The sequence below is a fragment of the Melanotaenia boesemani genome, chromosome 12 (assembly GCF_017639745.1).
Source record: "Melanotaenia boesemani isolate fMelBoe1 chromosome 12, fMelBoe1.pri, whole genome shotgun sequence".
Lineage (NCBI taxonomy): Eukaryota > Metazoa > Chordata > Actinopteri > Atheriniformes > Melanotaeniidae > Melanotaenia > Melanotaenia boesemani.
Window position 1 is genome coordinate 9,381,952 of NC_055693.1, and position 18,881 is coordinate 9,400,832.

The following is an 18,881-nucleotide window of genomic DNA, read 5'->3' on the forward strand; positions in this document are numbered from 1 at the left end:
AATCTGTACATCTGGAGGCCCAGTGGGTGAAGAAGGAGAGGGGCAAGGACCCTGCATATAGGTGACCTCAGCCTTGTTTTTTAAAAAAAGAAAAGCCATTTCAATGGTTCTGTGGATAGGAGTTAAATTGAAAGGAGGCTGAGTTTTCAAACTCAAATAATAGAAAAAAGTCTAACGAGAAAAGAACAAATGGCATCCGAGCAAAAGCTCAGACCAGCAACAGGGATGATTTGGCTCAAGAGAATAAAGGGAGCAAAACTGTGGTTCAATAAAGAAAGAAAATACATGCGGGGCGGGGGGGGGGGGGACCTGCAGTATGGTTTTGGAGAAGCAGAGTTCATTCAAACAACTTATGGGCACCTCTCCAATTTCTATGTTTCTGCCTTGGATCCCCACCACCTATCATTTTAGTCTTCCAATCTTTGTCGGTGCTCTTGGCAGATGAAACACAAACAAACCTATTTGAAAAAAAAAACACGGCAATTTTGTGCATGTTTACCTTTCATTCTGCCATTTCTGCGATTTTGTGCCCCAAAGCGTTTCATTTCACACTGTGAAGCAAACCTTGCCTAGTGGCTAACTGTACAGATAAGCAGCTTACATAGTGAGCACCATTATTCTACACAACCATTCCCATCTTGTCCCCCTTTTTTTTTTCACAAAGCCATGCACGCTGACCCGACTGGGTGCCAAACTGAGTTTTTGGTATAAGAATGTATTGATGACAGCTGTGGCTGAAAAAAGCCACATGTGTCTCCATATATGGAAAACATATACAGATCAACAACATCACATTCAGCAATTTAGGTCTCAGAGACGTGTATGTAGAAAAGTGTCCACTCCTTTAAAAGTCCCATATTATACATTTTTTCAACAATTTCATATGAGTGTCAGAGTTCCAACAACAGTGATTTCAAAGTGTATTACCCCAAACTCAGCCTTGGTCTTTAATTTCAGCCATTCCAAATGTGGTTCTAGTGAGCTCTACTGAGAACGGCCTGTTTCTGTGTCTGAACTTTTAAATGTTTATGAGTGGTGCATGTCCACGCCCCGCTCTGGAAGAAGATGTGGCTTTTACTGGTGCCCGCTTGATGATTTTAGAGGGCAGGCTCAGCTAGTCAGGGGCCGGGTCAATGGCAGTATCCACTACCTAACGAAGTAGTTTTTTCCTTTCGTGATGTCAAAAAAGGAAAGCTCTCAGACTCACTCATTTGATCACACATTTGATGGAAAATGGAGCAAGCAAGTGAGAAAGGAGACAGAATTTTCTCATTTCTGGGCCTCATACACAGGCAATGAGGACACATATGACTGTTAGTAAACTTTAAAAAAGTGAATTTTGCATAACATGGGACCTTTCAAATACAAATAAGCAATCAAATTTAGAAAGTTGATCTTTTATATTCATTCTCTGGTTTTATCTAATGAATGTGAAGTATTCTCCTTATAATAAATAAAATCTTGTCTTCTTATACTGAGAAATTATATCAAGACTATTTATGGGACGGGTCTTTGTGAAGAGGCAGTCTTTGAGTGGCCTTACATTTAAATGTAAATTTACTTGGTCTAAAGAGAAGCTATCAGCCAAAATATAATATGATTTATGATTTTTTTTAATAGTCTCTAATTTTCTTAAAAATAAAAGCTTAAAATATAAAAACTGCTTAATTAGATTTTGGCTAATAAAACTTGATCTTTTAACCAAGTATGCACTTAATAAGTGTTAATGTACATCACAGGAAGAGAAAGGATGAAATCATCATCATTGCTTAAAGCAAAGATCACCTCTGCATAATTAAATTAGAAGTCTGATTAAAACTGAAACGCTAAAGATAAGAATAAAGGTTTATTATATTATATTATATTATATGAGTTTATAAACTCACTTGCATAAAACCTCTATCCAAGGCAAACCCAAAATAAAGAGACCCACTTGGAGTAAATGCTTGATATTTTCTCTTTTGCAAGACATCACTCTAATTTTCTTTTTTTTTCCACTATACTGTCAGAATCACTGTAGCTCTAACTGGGTCAGAGTAAGAGAACATTGTACAATACAACTCTCTCTCTATTAATTTTTTTCTTGGAATAAGATGTCTAAAGATGAACCTGTTTTCTATTAGTTCAGAAAGTACAAATCGATCCACAGCTTACACCAGACTGTTTAACAGACTAAAAATGTATCCAGGAGGTCTCAAAATACTCTTGCTGGCCATTAGCCTAAGGTCAAAACCAAATGACATTGGTTTTGTTCTGGAATACCCGTACTAAAAATATTTACATGCTAAACAGGCTTAGAGACAAAACAAGAACGATGAGGCACATCTCACAGCTGCATGATGATGCAACAGCAATCTGTGTGAAAATATTGAAGAAACAATCTTTACTCAACTGAAGTCTTGAAAAAGATCAGTGCATCATCAGAAGACTTCATTTTGACTGTTATTTTGTTTGTTTTTGGAAATGTTCCCTCTTTGGTTGCAGTTTAGTCAAATGATTTGCATAAAATCAAATCACTAGAATTTCAGCTTTCCAGTGTTATTTAGCACTGAAAGTTACTTGCACACAGCGCTTGTATGAAGTAAAATCATGTAAAATTGCACAGTTTCTAGAACAGTTTCTATACCAAAAGGTAAAAGAAGTTGTCCACGATACAGAATATGATATTATAAGTTGTACAAATAAAACATATTGTTACAGGTGATGTCAGACCTTGGATGGAAACTTTTGGATGCTCTTTCTTTGTGCACTCTGGTTGGGTCAGCAGGTCGAACAGAAGTGGTGCTGGGGTTGTTGGAACAGCAGAATACTGCGTGAAAACAGCTGGGATGAGAAGAGGGAGTAGGAGGAGGCCAGCCATAAACGAGGGGGTGGAGTCCTGCGAGGATGCTGTCATGGTGATGACCTCTCCTCTAACTGCCAAGGTGGGCCTCTGGGAAAAAGCTGGAGAAGAGAAGAGACAACCTTAGCACCTTAATGCAACATTTTTTTGCGCCTGGCTTCAAAGAAAAGAAGCTCTCTGAGTCTCTTCAAAATAATTTTCACCGTCAACTTTCAATTCCTCAGGGCTTTCCGCTCTGAATCCAGCACAGGAGAACAGAAAGAGAATATAAACGAGATGCAAAGGAATAAAATTTTGGTAGAAATCACAAAAAAAAAAAAAAAAAAAAAAAAGGACGTTAGATGACTAGAGGGTGGCTGGAAATATTCGATAGAACGCTGAGTAAACTACAAAACAGAAAAAAGAGGTAGTGAAGGACACAGGCTAAAAAACTGTACTTCAGTAGTGGGCCATATCGAAGAACTACCTAACCTCCGACCGTGTGATAATTGTTTAAAACATGCAATTAAACTCTGAAAGTTAATTTAATGGCTGATTAAAATGGGAAGAATGAATGGAATGGTGGACTTATCAGTGAGGCATAGTTTTCCACAAGTCAGTGAAGCAAAAATCAGCTCATTTATTTGTAATTCTTAAGAAATATGCTGGAAATAGATGTTTGCCCAGCTTTGATTCCATCACACTCCTGACTGCCTGTCATTTTTACAGAATTGTGATACACCCCAGCACATACTGTAAATGACTTCCCCATCAATTCCCTACTTCAGTAGTCAAGTATTATGCAAGCAGACTAAGCGAGACAGACATACACACAAAAGTACCTTAAAAGCACACACACAGAGACTCTCTTGCTTCCTGAGTAAATGCATTCTCCTCCAGTAACATATGAGTCTACAGTGCTGAGCTGAGACCAGCAGTTCATCATCGCCTGCCCTGCGCTCCTTACAACGTTAGCTTGGCGAGGTGTAATATCATTAAAGTAGATTAAAAACGAGAACACCAACTTTCTGCAACACTTTGACTCGGTTGCATCTCTCTGTATTGTTTTCCTCACTAATGCTTCAATCAATAACAAATTATTAGCTTGGTTGAGTTGCAAATCAACCATAATGCCCTGCAATCAATTATCCCACTCACTGAAGCTCATTACTAATTAGGCAAACGCACACAGTGACCATGTTTGTCATTACGATGCGGTGGAGTCAACAGGCCCCAAGCTACTGATGAAACAAGTGGAAGTATCTCATGCCTCTGAATTGCACTTTACTCATTCAGGTTGGATGTTTTTAAGGGGTGGAGACCATGACTGCAGAAAACAAGAAAACAAAAAGGTCTGCATTGATGTGTTCCTTATTTCCAAGTTTGTACATGCTTAATACCTCCACTGGACCCTTCCATTTGTGTCTTATTCCCTCCTGCTGCTCTCTCCCAACTCTGAGGCTGTGCAATCTTACAATTGTCTGGGGGCTAAACATTTAAGAAGCCAGCTGTGAAGCTGCATGTCCAAGATGTTAACAGCAACTGCATTGTTTAAGGAAACTCTTCTACTTTAACACTGTTCGCCTTATAACAACTATGTTTTATCATCTTTTTATTAAATAAGTTTCATAATTTTCCTTGGTGTCATAGATCTGTGACACATCTTTGAAGGAGATGCCTTAAAACAAACAAGGTTTTCTTGATAGGTGAGTCGCTGCTTTTACTAGCATTCCTGTATCATAATGAGTGGAGAAAAGGACCCAAATGCAGGCTCACGAACAGGCTGAAGTAGCAACAGAAGCTCCAAAAGAAGCTTGAGTAACAAAACACCTACAAAACATGAACACAAGAATACTAGACAAAATAGAGAAGGATCTGGTGATGAACATAATAAAACCAAGGAGTATCTATACAGAAGGAGCCAATTGCAAATTAGGAACAAGTGTGGGGATCAGGAAACAGAAGCCAGGGTCACAACGTAAACTAAAGAATAAGCTCTGCCAAATAAAACAGGGAGTTAAATGAATTAGTATCTAAATTAAACCAGAAAAAGGAACCTCAAAACACAAATATTACACACTGACATGAGGAACTAAAACTAGAAACAGAAATCTAACTAGAACTAGAATAAATGTCCCACCAATCACACAATACTTCTCGGAGTGCCATGTGAAGAAAGCTCAGCTTGGCTGGTGTGTCAAGAATAAGCCACAAGATTTCCCAACAGTGTCTGCGAGAACAAAATGACATGTTCTCGTGGTCTCGCAGAGTATGTAACAGGCTCAGGTCTGCTACTGTTTCAGGCATTGCTTTGTTCTCATTGCCATTATCAAAGTAATGTTGATGCATTTTATCATTTCTTTATCTATTCATTTAGGCTTTTAAATAGGTTTACCATCGTTTTACAAAGAGGTCATTTTTATTTGGTCTTTTAATTGCTTTATCCAAGTACATTCTTCCTTTTTTTTTATCTTTTTGGGATCATCATGTTGGAGTGTGCTTGTATAATTATAATATTACAAAACTAATCTACCCATGGGTATAAAGAAACCTGATCCCTGAAAGGTCAACATAAGGGAGTGGAGCTGATGTGAAGGGTGTTTAACAGAGATGAGAAGTTTTTCAATCAGAACTTCATTCACAGCTGACGCCAACTCAATGCATCATGTGACACAACTGCATCATCTAACCACTGTTCTGTTGTAACTTAACACTTTAGTCATTTCTGCTAGGAAAGCAATACATCAGTGACAAAGTAGATATGTATTTTTAATTCAATTTAGGGACTAAGATTAAACCTTTTTTAGATCTGTGCTGTTATCTGCTGGTTGCTAGAAATCCTGTGGCCAAAGGCTGGAGCTAAAAAATGCCCCTAGGGCAACAAAACAGGAAGGAACATGGAAAATTATGCAGGAAACTATAACATTTTTTTTTATGGGGCAGGACATTTGAGCCAGCGGCTTTATGCCACCCCTTCCAGGCAGATGCCTGTCTTCTCTTGTGGGGCATCAATATTAGATCATGTCAAGTAGAGACTGTCAAAAATGCTATTGTCACATCTGCATTGAGGTTTTCTGTGTAGGCCTTCAACACAGCATTCTTAGCTTCTGGTCCTCTTGCTCCTCATACCTACATTTGATCAGTTACTCCTTTAAAACAAACGAGAAAGGTGAAGTGGTCCCTTCCTTTACCTTTTACTCATTCAGAGATGCTTGTTTTTCTTTTTTTAATGACTAATTTCTGTTAGAAAATGAGTCCTTACCTAGCATTTCCTACATTTCTAAAAAAGACAATTATTGAACGCTTATCAAAGTTTGCAACACTGTATCCAGGGAACCTGAAGAGATGTCTCTAGTTTTCATTTATTTATTCATTCTCTCCCATTCGCTGTAAATCTTTCAGCTAAAAGTGCATGATCACTCACATGAGAATGTTTCATCATTTTTCATTGATGGAAGAAACATAAGTAAACTGAACCTTTGAGGACCACATTAGACTTCCTCTCTTTGTATATGAAAGGTCAATTTAGTAGTTTGACAGCACTTTTATAAAGTTTTCCTTCATGTAAAAATGTCACTATTAATCCCTTTTACTAGTTGACAGCTAAGGCTGCTCAGAGAAATTGTCCTTCCATTTAGTTTATTTCTTTCTTGTGCTAAATTTTACCATCATTTTCTGTGAATCACTCCAAAAAGCTCTTCAGGCTTGTTTTTCCCTCACTAACCAGCATACCTGCTGCATTCAAATGAAACACAATAGCTTCTGATGTTAATAATGTAGAACCAAGGCTTTTAATTAGGACTTGAAATGGGACCAAATGTTTCCAATTTTAAGCCATTCAGATTTCTTTTCTGTCTATAAACTCATTTAAAGACCAAACAAGAACCAATTTATTCTATCAACTCTATTTTTAGATATCCAAGTCCTCACTCTTTATTTTTGTTCACTGCTGTTTTCTGAAGTCTCTAAGTCCAGTTTTGCTTTGAAGCTGGGTCAAACAAGTAGAGATATCGGAAGAAACTATCCCTAGAATCCCAAAGATTATACTTTATTCTCTTTTTTCATTTTTTATAGTATTCTTGACATGGGAGGGACATGAAACACGAGGAGAAAGACAATGCAAAATGAGACACACAATTAGGCTTCCAGGGTGATGCCTCTGAAATTTAGTCACAGGAACGCCCCAATTCCTCCGCTTTCATTATCTGCAAGAGCAATGTTTGCAGGTGCTTAATTCACATTTAATCACTGAGTCCTGAAAGTCAAAGAATGAATCTATGAATCATCTCATTACTTTAGAAGCTGGAATGAGTGCCAGCTGGGCAGGAGATCATGACAGATGACCGGGATTCTTCTTAAGTTCAGGTTTAGGTGGATGACTTATGATTTAAGGAAGAATACTGTCAGCAGCGGGACAAGGTTTCTGTGTGGATGTCAAAAAATTTCATGTCACACACACAAGAAAACCCAGATGCACACAAATATCAGCTCTCAAAACTCCAGCCGCGGACAGCTGGTCACACTCCATATTGGGTCACAGCATGTGGGCAGAACTGATGCATGCTGTGCGCCAACATCAACTGAGTGTGTGTACTCTTGTCTGCAAGTGTGTGTATAGGAAGCATGACACTTTAAGGCCATACCAAAGACGTCTGATGGAGTCCATCCAATTTCCCATCCTGCTGTGTATAGGATTAGCAGTAGTTTGTCAGCAAGGAACCGGGACAATCTATACCACTGAGAAAGTTGTCTCTGCAAACACACACACCGACACACAGACATGAAGTTGCTTTTAGAAAGACTCACTAAGCCTCTGCTTGCCGGTCATTCAGTCAGATACAATGAGTCAATTAAAAGTACTCTACTTTCTAAGGACTTATGGGCTACTTGTGTCGATTGAGCTAATAGATGTCCAGGCACGTCTCTTTGTCAATACATTTGTGATCAGTGAGGTGCAACACTTGAGCTTTTGATGCAATGGATTTAGTGTTTTTGGAGAAAAATGTCATTTTTTAGTCTAAGAAGAAAAAACATCTATTTTACTCACTGTTATTGGCTAGCTGCCCAAACTTAAAAAACAGAACAGAATACAATGATTTGCAAAGCTCAAAAACACATTTTACCCACAATACAACACTGGTAACATGTCATATACCAAAAGTGAGACATTTTACTGTTTCATGAAAAATATTAGCTCATTTATGATTGCAGCAGCATCAGAGCTGGCCCAAGGCTTAAGAAAACAAAGCAACCGCTTGGGCCCTCCAAGTGCACTTTAAATGCCAAGTAACCTTGATTTAATTTTTTTTTAAACTATATATAAGTATTTTAAACAAAATTGTAATCCAAACAAAAATTCCATCATTGGCACAGAAATAATACTGGTTTATTCAACTCTGCTGCAGGATACTACCTCTGTCAAACCAACCATGAACATAGATTTTTGCACAGAGGAGTGCTTTAGAATGTTTTAAAGTTTACTAACGCAACAATTCCAGGCCAAGTTAGCTACGGTTTTAAGCTATTTTGTTAAGTAAAATTGCACATTCTGCATGAATTAATTTAGTTTAATGTGCCTTGTCTGCTGATGCTTTGTAACAAAATGTAACACTCATACATCAATCTAAATCCTAACAAGTGCAAATTATTATCAAACCATTTGTCTGAATTTGGTACCACAGGTTATAGTTAAAAACAACAGAGTGACATTGGTATGATGTAAGCCAACTATTAATAATGCAAATGAAACTGTCTGTTACATTTATAGTGTAATAAAATCAAGCACCAGTAATAGTTAATCAAAAGTGGTGCTGAAGTGATTGTGAGCGAGCCCCAAATCTAATTCGGCTTGGAGTCCCATGAGGGCTCGGGGCCACTCTGAGCAACATGTCACAAAAAAGTTGAGAGTGATGTTAACCACTTTAGTTCAAATAAGACCACAGTATTTCTAGATCAGATGCCCTCTTTGCACGACAGAGCTTTATTGCATTACCGGATGGCACAGTAGCACAGAAACATCTCCAAATTCTCTGAATCTTTTTGATGATCTTTCTATGACTGTAATGTAGATACCAGAATAAAGTATCTCTAGAATAAACTTCTGCCTGGCTTTCTTTTTAATGTGCTCTTTTTACACCCACCCATGTCAGTTTGCAGTTGCTCCTCCAGCTGTTTTTTAAGCACTACTTGCTTTTCCAGCCTTTTTTTTTTTAAATCTCTCCATTTTTAGATATAATGTTGTCATCAAATTCAGGATGAGCTAACATTATTTTTCATTAAATGGTAAATATTGTTTACTTTCAATTTAAAAATCAATGTGATTTGTTGGATTAGAGTTGCACACTCACAGTTTACAGCAGAAACACAATTTGACCTAAAAGTTAATGAAAGCTTGAGGCAGTATATTTCCTCTTAAGGTTTACTGCATTGATGTCTCACTAGAAACAGCTTGTTCTAAACAACCCATACTGGTACAGTAGCTCTGCTTATTCACCCTGTCAAATCAAATCAAAAGACTAGAGTACTTTGGTGTTAAGATATTTTTGGACATCTCAACCAAGATAAACAAGTTAGGCTGTCATTAAAGGAAATATAAATTCGTACAGATAACAGTCTGTGAATCTCAACCTTTACTGTGCAGGCTCTCATAAGTCCTTGCCAATGCCAACTTGTCGCTATGGCAACAGAGCGACAAGTTGGTAGTCAAGCAGCGGGGATCCAGGTTGAGTGCATTTCGGTTCAGACATCAACAGGCTCCTAAGGGGGAGCTCTATGGCGGACTGCCCGATGATGCAACACAGTGAGAGGAAATGAAGTGCTTGAGATTACAAAAAGCATGAAGGAGATGCATATGAGTGATGTGCGTTATGTGACTATATTTATTGCACACACATATGTGCACACTATAGTGATTCTTTCAACATACTTGCCAGATTTAGGATGTCATCATTATTAGAGTTAATGAAAAAACAAAACTAAAAAATGGTACCACAGTAGTATAAAGCAGGGGTTTTCAGGCTTTAGATTAAAAAAAAAAGTTGTTTCATTACACAAACTCCATTCTTATTTCTCTTCTTCTCTTACCTGAAACTGTCTCATCAGTAAAGATCGCTGAAACTGGCAGCCTTTTCACCAAATGTTACTGTTCTGCTACAGCTCAGGAAAGATGTCTGGCAGGGTACCATAGCTGCTTCTCAAAATGGACCTTGTGTTTGTCAAACCACAACACATTCTTTAAGTCAGCCAGACCTTTCAGCAGATATATCGATCCTAATCATGCCAGTCCTAAAACCCTCCCCTCCATATTTGCTTCACCCTGTAAAGGCTGTTATAGCCCAGGAGTCCAGTGCACCTTGCTTGTTGTTGTTGCTGCTTGTTTGCCTCTTAATTTCTACCTATCTTTCAAGGAGGATGCCTCTAATTACAAGTCAATGCAGACTCCCTCAGCACAATCTCATCAGAGTCTGTTACGACACTGATTAAATTGCTTCTGGTCCATTGGGAAGCAGTTTCCATCCAACATAAAAGAACAGCCTTTTTTATGCCATTTTGGAGCAGGATTTGGGAGGAGAGGCCATAAAAAAAATGCTTGTTCCTTAGATGAATCTGTCATTACAGATGGAAAATAAAATACATAATGCAGCAAAGAATCCAGAGGGGGAATCTTTCAATTTTTCTTTGATTCTAATAAATGATTAAACATTATTGTTAAGCATCTATTAGCAGTATTTCAAGTTCATCCCCTCCAGAGCTTTAAGTGCATGGAACATGTGTTATTCTTACAGAGCCTGCAGTGATCCTCCCAATGCTCATCATTAGCTTTTTTTGTAAGACAGAAATAGCAATATCGCTTCTTCTGAAGGCTCACAGGAATTTGCTGTCTCAGGAAAATAAATTACAGCAAATGGAAGTAATACCTGTTTTTTTTTTTCAAAGGACTAAGCCCAAAATCTATGCCTCCAGCTTTGGAATGAAAATCAAGCAAGTTTTTAACAGCATCTCTTATTTCATGTCACTGCCATTTCTGCCTCAATGAATAGGACTACAAAAAATAGGAAAGGTTATGTGTGTGCTAGCATGTGTCTGTGTTAAGTCAAACCAACAAATCAAACCAAGCGTACATTGAGATAAGAACACACAGACGGCCACAATGCAGAAGCATTTTGCCACCACATTCCCATCCTATTCAACCTTTCTCCCTCTTGGCCTTGGGGGGGCTTGGTTCAGCCAAAGCCACACTGACCATGTCTAATTCAACTCAATAGCTCAACCCCACCAATCTCTTTAATGCCGACATTGTGCTGGGGGGTAGGCAGGGGTAACGAGGTGCCTCAATGTGTGTCTCAAGGAAACTGGACAGAGCAAGAAGATAATACACTTGGGGGATGACACAGAAATGTGCAGTGAGGACTGCTAAGGGGTGAGACAGAGGATCTATTTTCTTTCCTTTTTTGACATGTGAGGGTGCTGAAGGGGTCAGGGCAAGCAGCTCTTTTTGGGCTGCTTCAACCACAGTTGAGGAGGAGGGCACAGACAGCAAAAAGGAGCCTCAATAGGAATTAGAGATGGTTGACCTCAGACTGGAAAAACAGTGTGTGTGAGCATGTGTGTTTAGGAGGAAACACTGAGTGACGGATGATGAGGGGATGAAGTTGGCAGTCACTGTCTGGATTATGCTCCGTATCAAATCGTGCCTGTTGTGGAATCAAAGTTTGAGGTGCCTAAGGGAAGGTGGCATCTGATATTCTATAGCTGTGGGACTGTCAATGGGATGTGATGAGAGATGAAACAGACGACAACATAGTGCCTGCTTTTCACCGCACTTTCATTTTCACTGCAGTTATCAGAACCAAAACAATAATATATAAATATCATAGTAGCATTTATAGAGAATTTAAGAATAATAAATAAGAGTCAGATACATCCTTAACAGTATTAAGGCTTTTCTGTTTGTTTTGACAGATAAACTACACTCACAATGAAAGTGTACGGAGGTGGAAATGCAGTGTGTGACCTCAATTTCTAAAAAGTATTGAAATGGAACAGTTACACATAATGGAAAGAAAAATGGTAACCTGGTAAACTAACTGTACTGTCTGCCATTAATACATCAGTTGAAATTAAATCTCGTTGTGTATAATGTCAGTATTTTACTAGAACATTATAGTCCTGATTGTAACTATCGACATGTGTAAACCTCCCTGAGTATTTTTGCCTACAATAAATAAATTTGATGTTATACGAGCCTGCCTTTTGTGCATTTTTACTCTTTAGATAAAAAATACTTGAAGACATGAAGCATTATATTTTGTATTTCAGTCAGACATACTTTCTTTAGACACGATAGCAAGCAGATTTTTTTTCACCTTGTAAGTTAATATCAGAAAAATTCTGGTATGCATTTTCCAGTCCATTATTGTTTTTTTATTTTTTATTTTATTTATTTATTTATTTATTTTTTGGAGTATGTACGTATGCAGTGATGTAATACTGAAACTTTCTGATATTTTTAAAACTATTTCAATAGGACCAGTAGTGCATTTTACAATAATACTGTTAAATATAGCATATCAGAAAGGTTAAATGCATGAGTCCAGCTACGGTTAGAGTCTAGCCTTGCCATTTATTTGGACCTTCATCCTTATTCCAGCGAGGGATCAAGTTCTTGCCTGAAGCAACACTGCAGTGCTATAAACAAGACTTTCTGCAGCTTCTGACTCTCTCTGTAGTAGATCACGTGTAAGTACAACTAAATTCATGGCGCAGATGTTAAGTTACTCAAATGATGATTTTGCCAGATAATATTGCGATTAGAACACAGGATTTAATCATAGTTGCGACAGTGTGAAAAAGTGTTATACAACTGGAAGTTGACAATTACCCATGCTGCTGGACAGTCGCAATTTTGACACTTTTACCTGTCTGACAAAAGAAAAAGAAAAATAGTGAATGAAAATAGCTATTTTTGTGAGAAAACCTAGTGAGATGCAGACTCACTATGGATGTAGTCTTTTAAAATACAATTATTTCTAGCATAATTTTTGACTGTTAACAGCTACAGCCCTTCACCAGAATCTCCACTGCTCTTTGGTTTAATTCCAGTCTCTAAATACAAGTTGCATTCCTGCTAAGTGTGTGGCGGCTCAGGGCTGTCCCTTTATCAAGCCACCAAGAATGAAAAGGCTCTGATAAAGATTTCTCAACACTTCTGCACATCCAGCCTGTCAGACCACACATTTGCAGACCTTCTTGCAGGACTTCTCTGTACTACAAGGTGAAATAGATTGTATTATGATCACCACCTTTGCCTCTACAAAATAATCTACATGGATGATGGAAGGAAGCAATACAGTGGTACATTAAAGTGTTCATAAAGACATCTGACTGCTGGGTGTTGTTATTGATTGCACATTTATGGAGTAATTACATTGCCAGACAAGCATCCACAACATATTTATTATTTCTAGCTACCTGACTTCTGGTGGTTTGCTGAAATGTGTACTGTATAAAAGTCAGAAACGTTTTAATTTGATTAATTAGTGAAAGTATGTATAAAAATTTTTGCCAGCTAAACGTGCAAAAGTTTTGTACGGTAGACTGTAACATCAATCAATCAATCAATCAATCAATCAATCAATCATTCATTCATTCTCTGCAGCGGACTTCCTAGTACCAAACTATCAGGTTCATCAGGTTACATTGGTTAGGATGTAAAAACGTTTGCTTTTCTTTGTCAATGGATGATGGCATATCTACTAAAATGACTGCAATATGTACATAAAACAGGGCAGCAAGAAGAATTTTGAGAGGGAAGGATGTTGGATGGGAGAGGAAAGGATGACAAGGGAGGGAGAGATTATTAGATAGGGAGGGAAGAAGGGATGAAAGGATGGGGAAGTAGAGGATGAAAATGGAGGAAAGGATGGATGAACCAATGTGAGAGAAAAGATGGGATGAACAAATGAGGAAGGAAGGAAAGGATGGATGGGGAAGGATGAATGGATGAAGTCGAGGCAAGAAGGATGGATGGGGAATGGTTGAAGGAGGGTAAGGAAGGATGGATGTGTTAGAGAAGGGAAAAAGGATGAATGAATATGGGAAGGAGAGGATAGATGAATGGATAAAGGAAGGATGGCTAGATGAGAAAGGGGAAGAATAAATGGAGGAGGAGGATGAATGAGGTCAGGGAAAGGAAGGGTGGTGCACAGAAAACAAGATGACCGGTGCTGAGTTGGTGAAGCCTCATCAGGTCATTAGAGGCATTCCTTTACTACTTTACCCAAGTTAACAGGTTCACTTTATTTGTGTATTTGTGACAATATTTGAGGACTTCACAAACACACATTTAAATTTCAGATGCAGCATAAATATATAGCATGTAATGATCATCTCCAAATAATTACTTTTTTTTATCCATTTCTTCGTTGATTAAAATAAAAAAAAAGAATACAGGGAAAAAGCTCTGAAACAGGCAAGATTGTTTTTGTCAAGAAGGCCTGGTAGAGATGGACCATTTTTATATATGAATTATGAATTTCCATCCTTGAATTAATAATCAGGGATCACTAATTAGCAATTTGTTCCATTAAATTAATAAATAGTACCCTTGACTTTCTAAATCATGTCCTCACATTGCATAATTTGCTTTCAAATTAGGCTAATAGATTTAAGTAACTCCAGCGGTTGGAACTGATTCAGTCTGGAGAAGCAGCGCATCAGCAGCTGCCTAAAAGCAGCATTTTATTAATCAAATGTCTAAAAATGGCTGAACACTTGTGAAAACGGCTCAAAAAACAAAAATCTGTGCATTTCTTTTTTTAAGTAAAACCACAAATGAATATATGCTTCAACACAAAGTCGTGTGATGACTGATAATGGTCAAAACACCGAACAAGCAGCAGTGTAAGAAACAGAAGGCTTTCAACAATCAGTACTATACAGACAAAGAAGCAGCTTGATTTTGATTGAGGAAAATTTCTTTCCACAAAATAAGCAGTAGTATCCACTTGCAAAAGCCCTTGTAAAAAATATGATTTAACTTTTTTAAGTTGTGCATGTCCATACAACTGCAGCTAAATCACCTTAATCACTAAAATCTGGTGCCCTGTTTTTCATGTAAATCTTCATGATCTACAACTATTTTACAGTTATGTTATTATGTAATAGTAACAATCCAAAGTGTAATTGGGAAAGAAGGGTGCAAGAAAGACCTTCATTGAAGGTTAATGGATTACAGCCAAAAAGAGTTGTACATGACTGGATTGACTCTTTGTCTGCATAGTCCAGTATGTCTTTGCCTTTCTTGTCCTGCGCACACACACTATTTCATGTGTCTTATACACACACACACACAAACTAATACAGATTCAAACATCACCTGCCTTCCTTTTCAAACATGCTCACCTGCAGCCACCAGACATTCTATATAACCTTGGTATATGAAATAATACACTGTGTCTGGCCCTCTGAAACTCTATTATGATTTCACTCGGCACTGTCAGCTACAGTCTCAAACGTTCATTCACACACACACGGAAACCATAATGTGATATTCGACTGCATTTCTTACTGTGTCTACCTGATACGGTTTTATTGTGTGAACTGGGAGCCCCGGGCACGTATTGATTTGAACTCACCCAGCTAGTTCAGACGAGCTCTGGGAATAAGAGACTGTTCAGGTTCGGCCATCACTTTCACATTAGGGAGTTACTATAAAGGCTGAGCTCAAATACATTATAGAAAGCGGGTAAACCAATCTAGGAGTAGTCTATAAATTCTGAAATGCTCAAGATTAAGCATTAAACACTGTTGAACAGCATTCATGGCAGTATGGAATATAAACAAGTAGTTTACGTGTTTGAAGTGAGTCCAATTTTTTAATTGAACATAATACTGATTTTAAACATTATGCAATTGTATGTAACACAATTTACCCAATTTTATGTGCTTTCTTCATTTAAGAAAGCAACAATAACTTTTTTTTTTTATTTAAGTGTCAAACTAGAGCAGCAGAATACCAGTTCAAACAAAAAGTAGCTTGGAAATCTCTTCATTAGCAATGTTAGAAATATTTAAATGGGCGGGCACGTTTCCTCTGGGTACTTCGGCTTTGACCCACAGTCCAAAAACATGCAGGTTAGGTTAAATGACAATTCTAAATTGATTGCATAAGTAAATGGTTGTGTCTCTCTGATGGACTCCTTCTACAGTGTAACCCTGCATGCAGGCTCCCTCACAACTTTGAAGTGAATTATGCAGGTTAGAAAATAGACAGATGGATAAGGTTGAAAATTTGTTGTTGTTGACTCAGTGAGACATACATTATTAAAACAATCATCAAGTTAATAAAATGTGTCAAGAAATCTAGCCATATTCCTGCCTTTAGACACTGGGGGCATGTCTGCATGACACCCTGACTGACAAGATCTCAGATCAGTGCAAATGAAACTCGCTAAGAAAACAGAGCAGAGCTCCTTTTAACCAGAGCAAACTGCCTACATGTGAAATCCCAAACGTGCTGTAGATTATAAATATTTCAGCCACCTTCCAGCAGCGGACTAAGCTACCAGCATTAATTTGTGAAACCTTCTTTCTTATGGAAGGTATATCCTGCAAGGATTGAGTCAAGATACACTGATGCAGAATGAGCACACCAGCAGGTGAGAGAGAACCTAAGTCCAGTGAGTGTGCCAGTCTATTGGCACATTCACTATATAAAAGTCTATAAAAAGTCTATAAAAGTAGCAGGCAAAAAATGAGGCAAATATTGATGATGACCCTGAGCTCACTAACCACTGATTATTTGTTGCACTTTTATAAATTGTTAAAATCAAATAATTTATGTCTTTCAGAAGGAAATAAATTACATATTTTCCCACTAATCTTTACTTGTTAATTAGGCAAAACTACAAATACTTCAATTAGATTAAAACACTAAGAAATATTAAATATGCAGTCAGATGATACAATTTCTGGTGTATTTCTAGTCTTCCAGTGTCAGGACCCTTTTTCTGTTTCACAAAGCGATTTGTCAGAGGGTCAGAGGTACAGTGCCCAGACGATGGGCTATTATGTGGAACAAAAAAGGCAGGGACATGAGTAACCACTTGAACAAAAGGTCTGATCCACACATTTCTGACTTGACACAGCCACAAAAGAGGGGTGTCAGAGACTGTGAGCAGAGGCTGTTAATTATTAAGCAACAAGAATCCTTTTTTTTTTTTTTTTTTTTACTGCTGCTATCTTCCCAAACAGACACATTACTGTTTCAACATAACTGACAATCTAAAACTTTTTTTAATTTTCAATAAAACATATCCCTTCATTACTCTCTTCACTTAATGTTATCTGTTAACAAGATAGCCATCAGTTGTTGTTACTGCTCCCAGAAATTTGACATTCCCAAACTAAACTCTTGTGGCCTGATCAGATTCTTCAATCTCCTTTAATCTCTGTGCACATTGTTTGTGCTGCTAAATGCTTTAAACATGTCTCTGTGATGAGTTACAGACACAGCAGGGCAATGCTGGCTGGGCTGATAACTGATAACATGAGATAGAGGCATTGGAGACCACATCTCCAAGGATGCCACAAATCATCCAAGGAATCTTAACAAGCTCACATCTCAACACAAAAAGAACTCTTAAGAAATATTGAACTTTTTTCTTATATATATATCCAGGAACCTTTCACAGAATCTGCCCTCTCAATCCACAGCTGACCTCTAAGGTGAAGGAACAGAGCCAGCGTTTGATTTACACCACAGACTTCTGTCCTGCATGCTATTTCTTTCCGTTAGGAGGGAAAAGCGGGTATTATGAAGCACGGATGCAGACACCTCACACTTATTAGCTGCTATCTCAAGGACGACACGTCATGTTCTGTTGTAATTAACTGGAACGAACACCAAAGAGAACAGACAGACAGCAGAGCCAGACAGTGTAAATGATGAGCAAATTTATTACATCCCACTTCAAAGAGAGCCAGCATCAAAACATATTGCTTGAAGCGCACGCTTAACAGAGCGGTGTGATGTGTGGATGCAGCATATAAAACAGAACCAAACAAAACTGTCCTGCAGATCATTTTAAGGTGTAGCTGCTAACAATCATTCATGTTAGTATGAATAATTTCAGCATGATTTTATTACAAAATACTAAAAGCTCATCTGAATATTTATATAGGTATATTTTTAATGTTTAATGTTATAAATGCTTAGAAATAAATTATTCCATTACAGAAATGGGAAAGATGGGAAAGAGTTAAGAAGAAGTTGACTGACAGAGGCTGGGTGTTGAATAATTTTACACTTGGTAAATATTTGTTCTCTTTTTATTCCTGAGTGAAAATATTGTTTAACTGCAAGCCATTGCCACATATGCAAACGATTCTCTAAAATTCTCTAAATTCACTATCAAAACTCATTTCAGCAATTTACCACGAGTGAGTGTTTGCTGATATAAGTTATATTTTCATATTTTTTTCTGCTGGCCTGTATTTTGTTTTTCACTAAAGATTTTCTCTACAGCTAGACATCAATACAGAGGATTAGGGAGGCAATACCCTTTATAAGCTGTGCATACATCATCCTCTAATTTGTCCGTTTATTTATGCATTATATATATAGCATTAATGGCGTTTTTAATCTATTTATTACATTCCTCAATGTTTCTGTCAGATGTTTTCCATAAGGTACCCAAGGAAGATTCTTTTCTCATCTTACTGCTGTTTAGGGGGCTTTTTCTGCGGTAATTAGATTTTTACAGTGAGCTAAGCTGCTTAGAGCTTTTTACATTTATTTCCCATCTTGCATCATCATCCAGAGAGGAAACATAAATGTCAACCACTGTAAAATATGATAATGTCCTGGTACAAATCTTTTGCATGCATGCGCTCATGTAACTTTATCTAGTTCTGGCCAGTGGCATCTGGAAAGTGATACATAAGTGTTTTTCAGTCTGAGTTCAAATTTCTCCTTTAACTTCCGAGGAAAAAAATATACAAATGCTAATTCAGACCAGAAAATGACATATTCAGATAGTATGAAAAGCATGTCTAAAAG

The 18,881-nt window shown here is 37.7% G+C and overlaps 1 protein-coding gene across 7 annotated transcripts in view; it reads right to left on the bottom strand.

Moving 5' to 3' along the window:
* Window positions 1-18,881, bottom strand: part of sema5ba (sema domain, seven thrombospondin repeats (type 1 and type 1-like), transmembrane domain (TM) and short cytoplasmic domain, (semaphorin) 5Ba) — a 193,478-nt gene that overhangs the window by 116,000 nt on the left and 58,597 nt on the right. For 5 of the 7 annotated variants that reach the window (XM_042002779.1, XM_042002774.1, XM_042002776.1 and 2 more), the window contains exon 3: window positions 2,713-2,943. In XM_042002779.1, coding sequence (XP_041858713.1) covers window positions 2,713-2,896 — 184 coding nt within the window. In that variant the 5' untranslated portion in view covers window positions 2,897-2,943. Of the gene's footprint in view, window positions 1-2,712; window positions 2,944-7,464; window positions 7,533-18,881 lie in introns of those variants that run through there. The other 2 variants (XM_042002775.1, XM_042002780.1) reach the window with 2 other exon arrangements.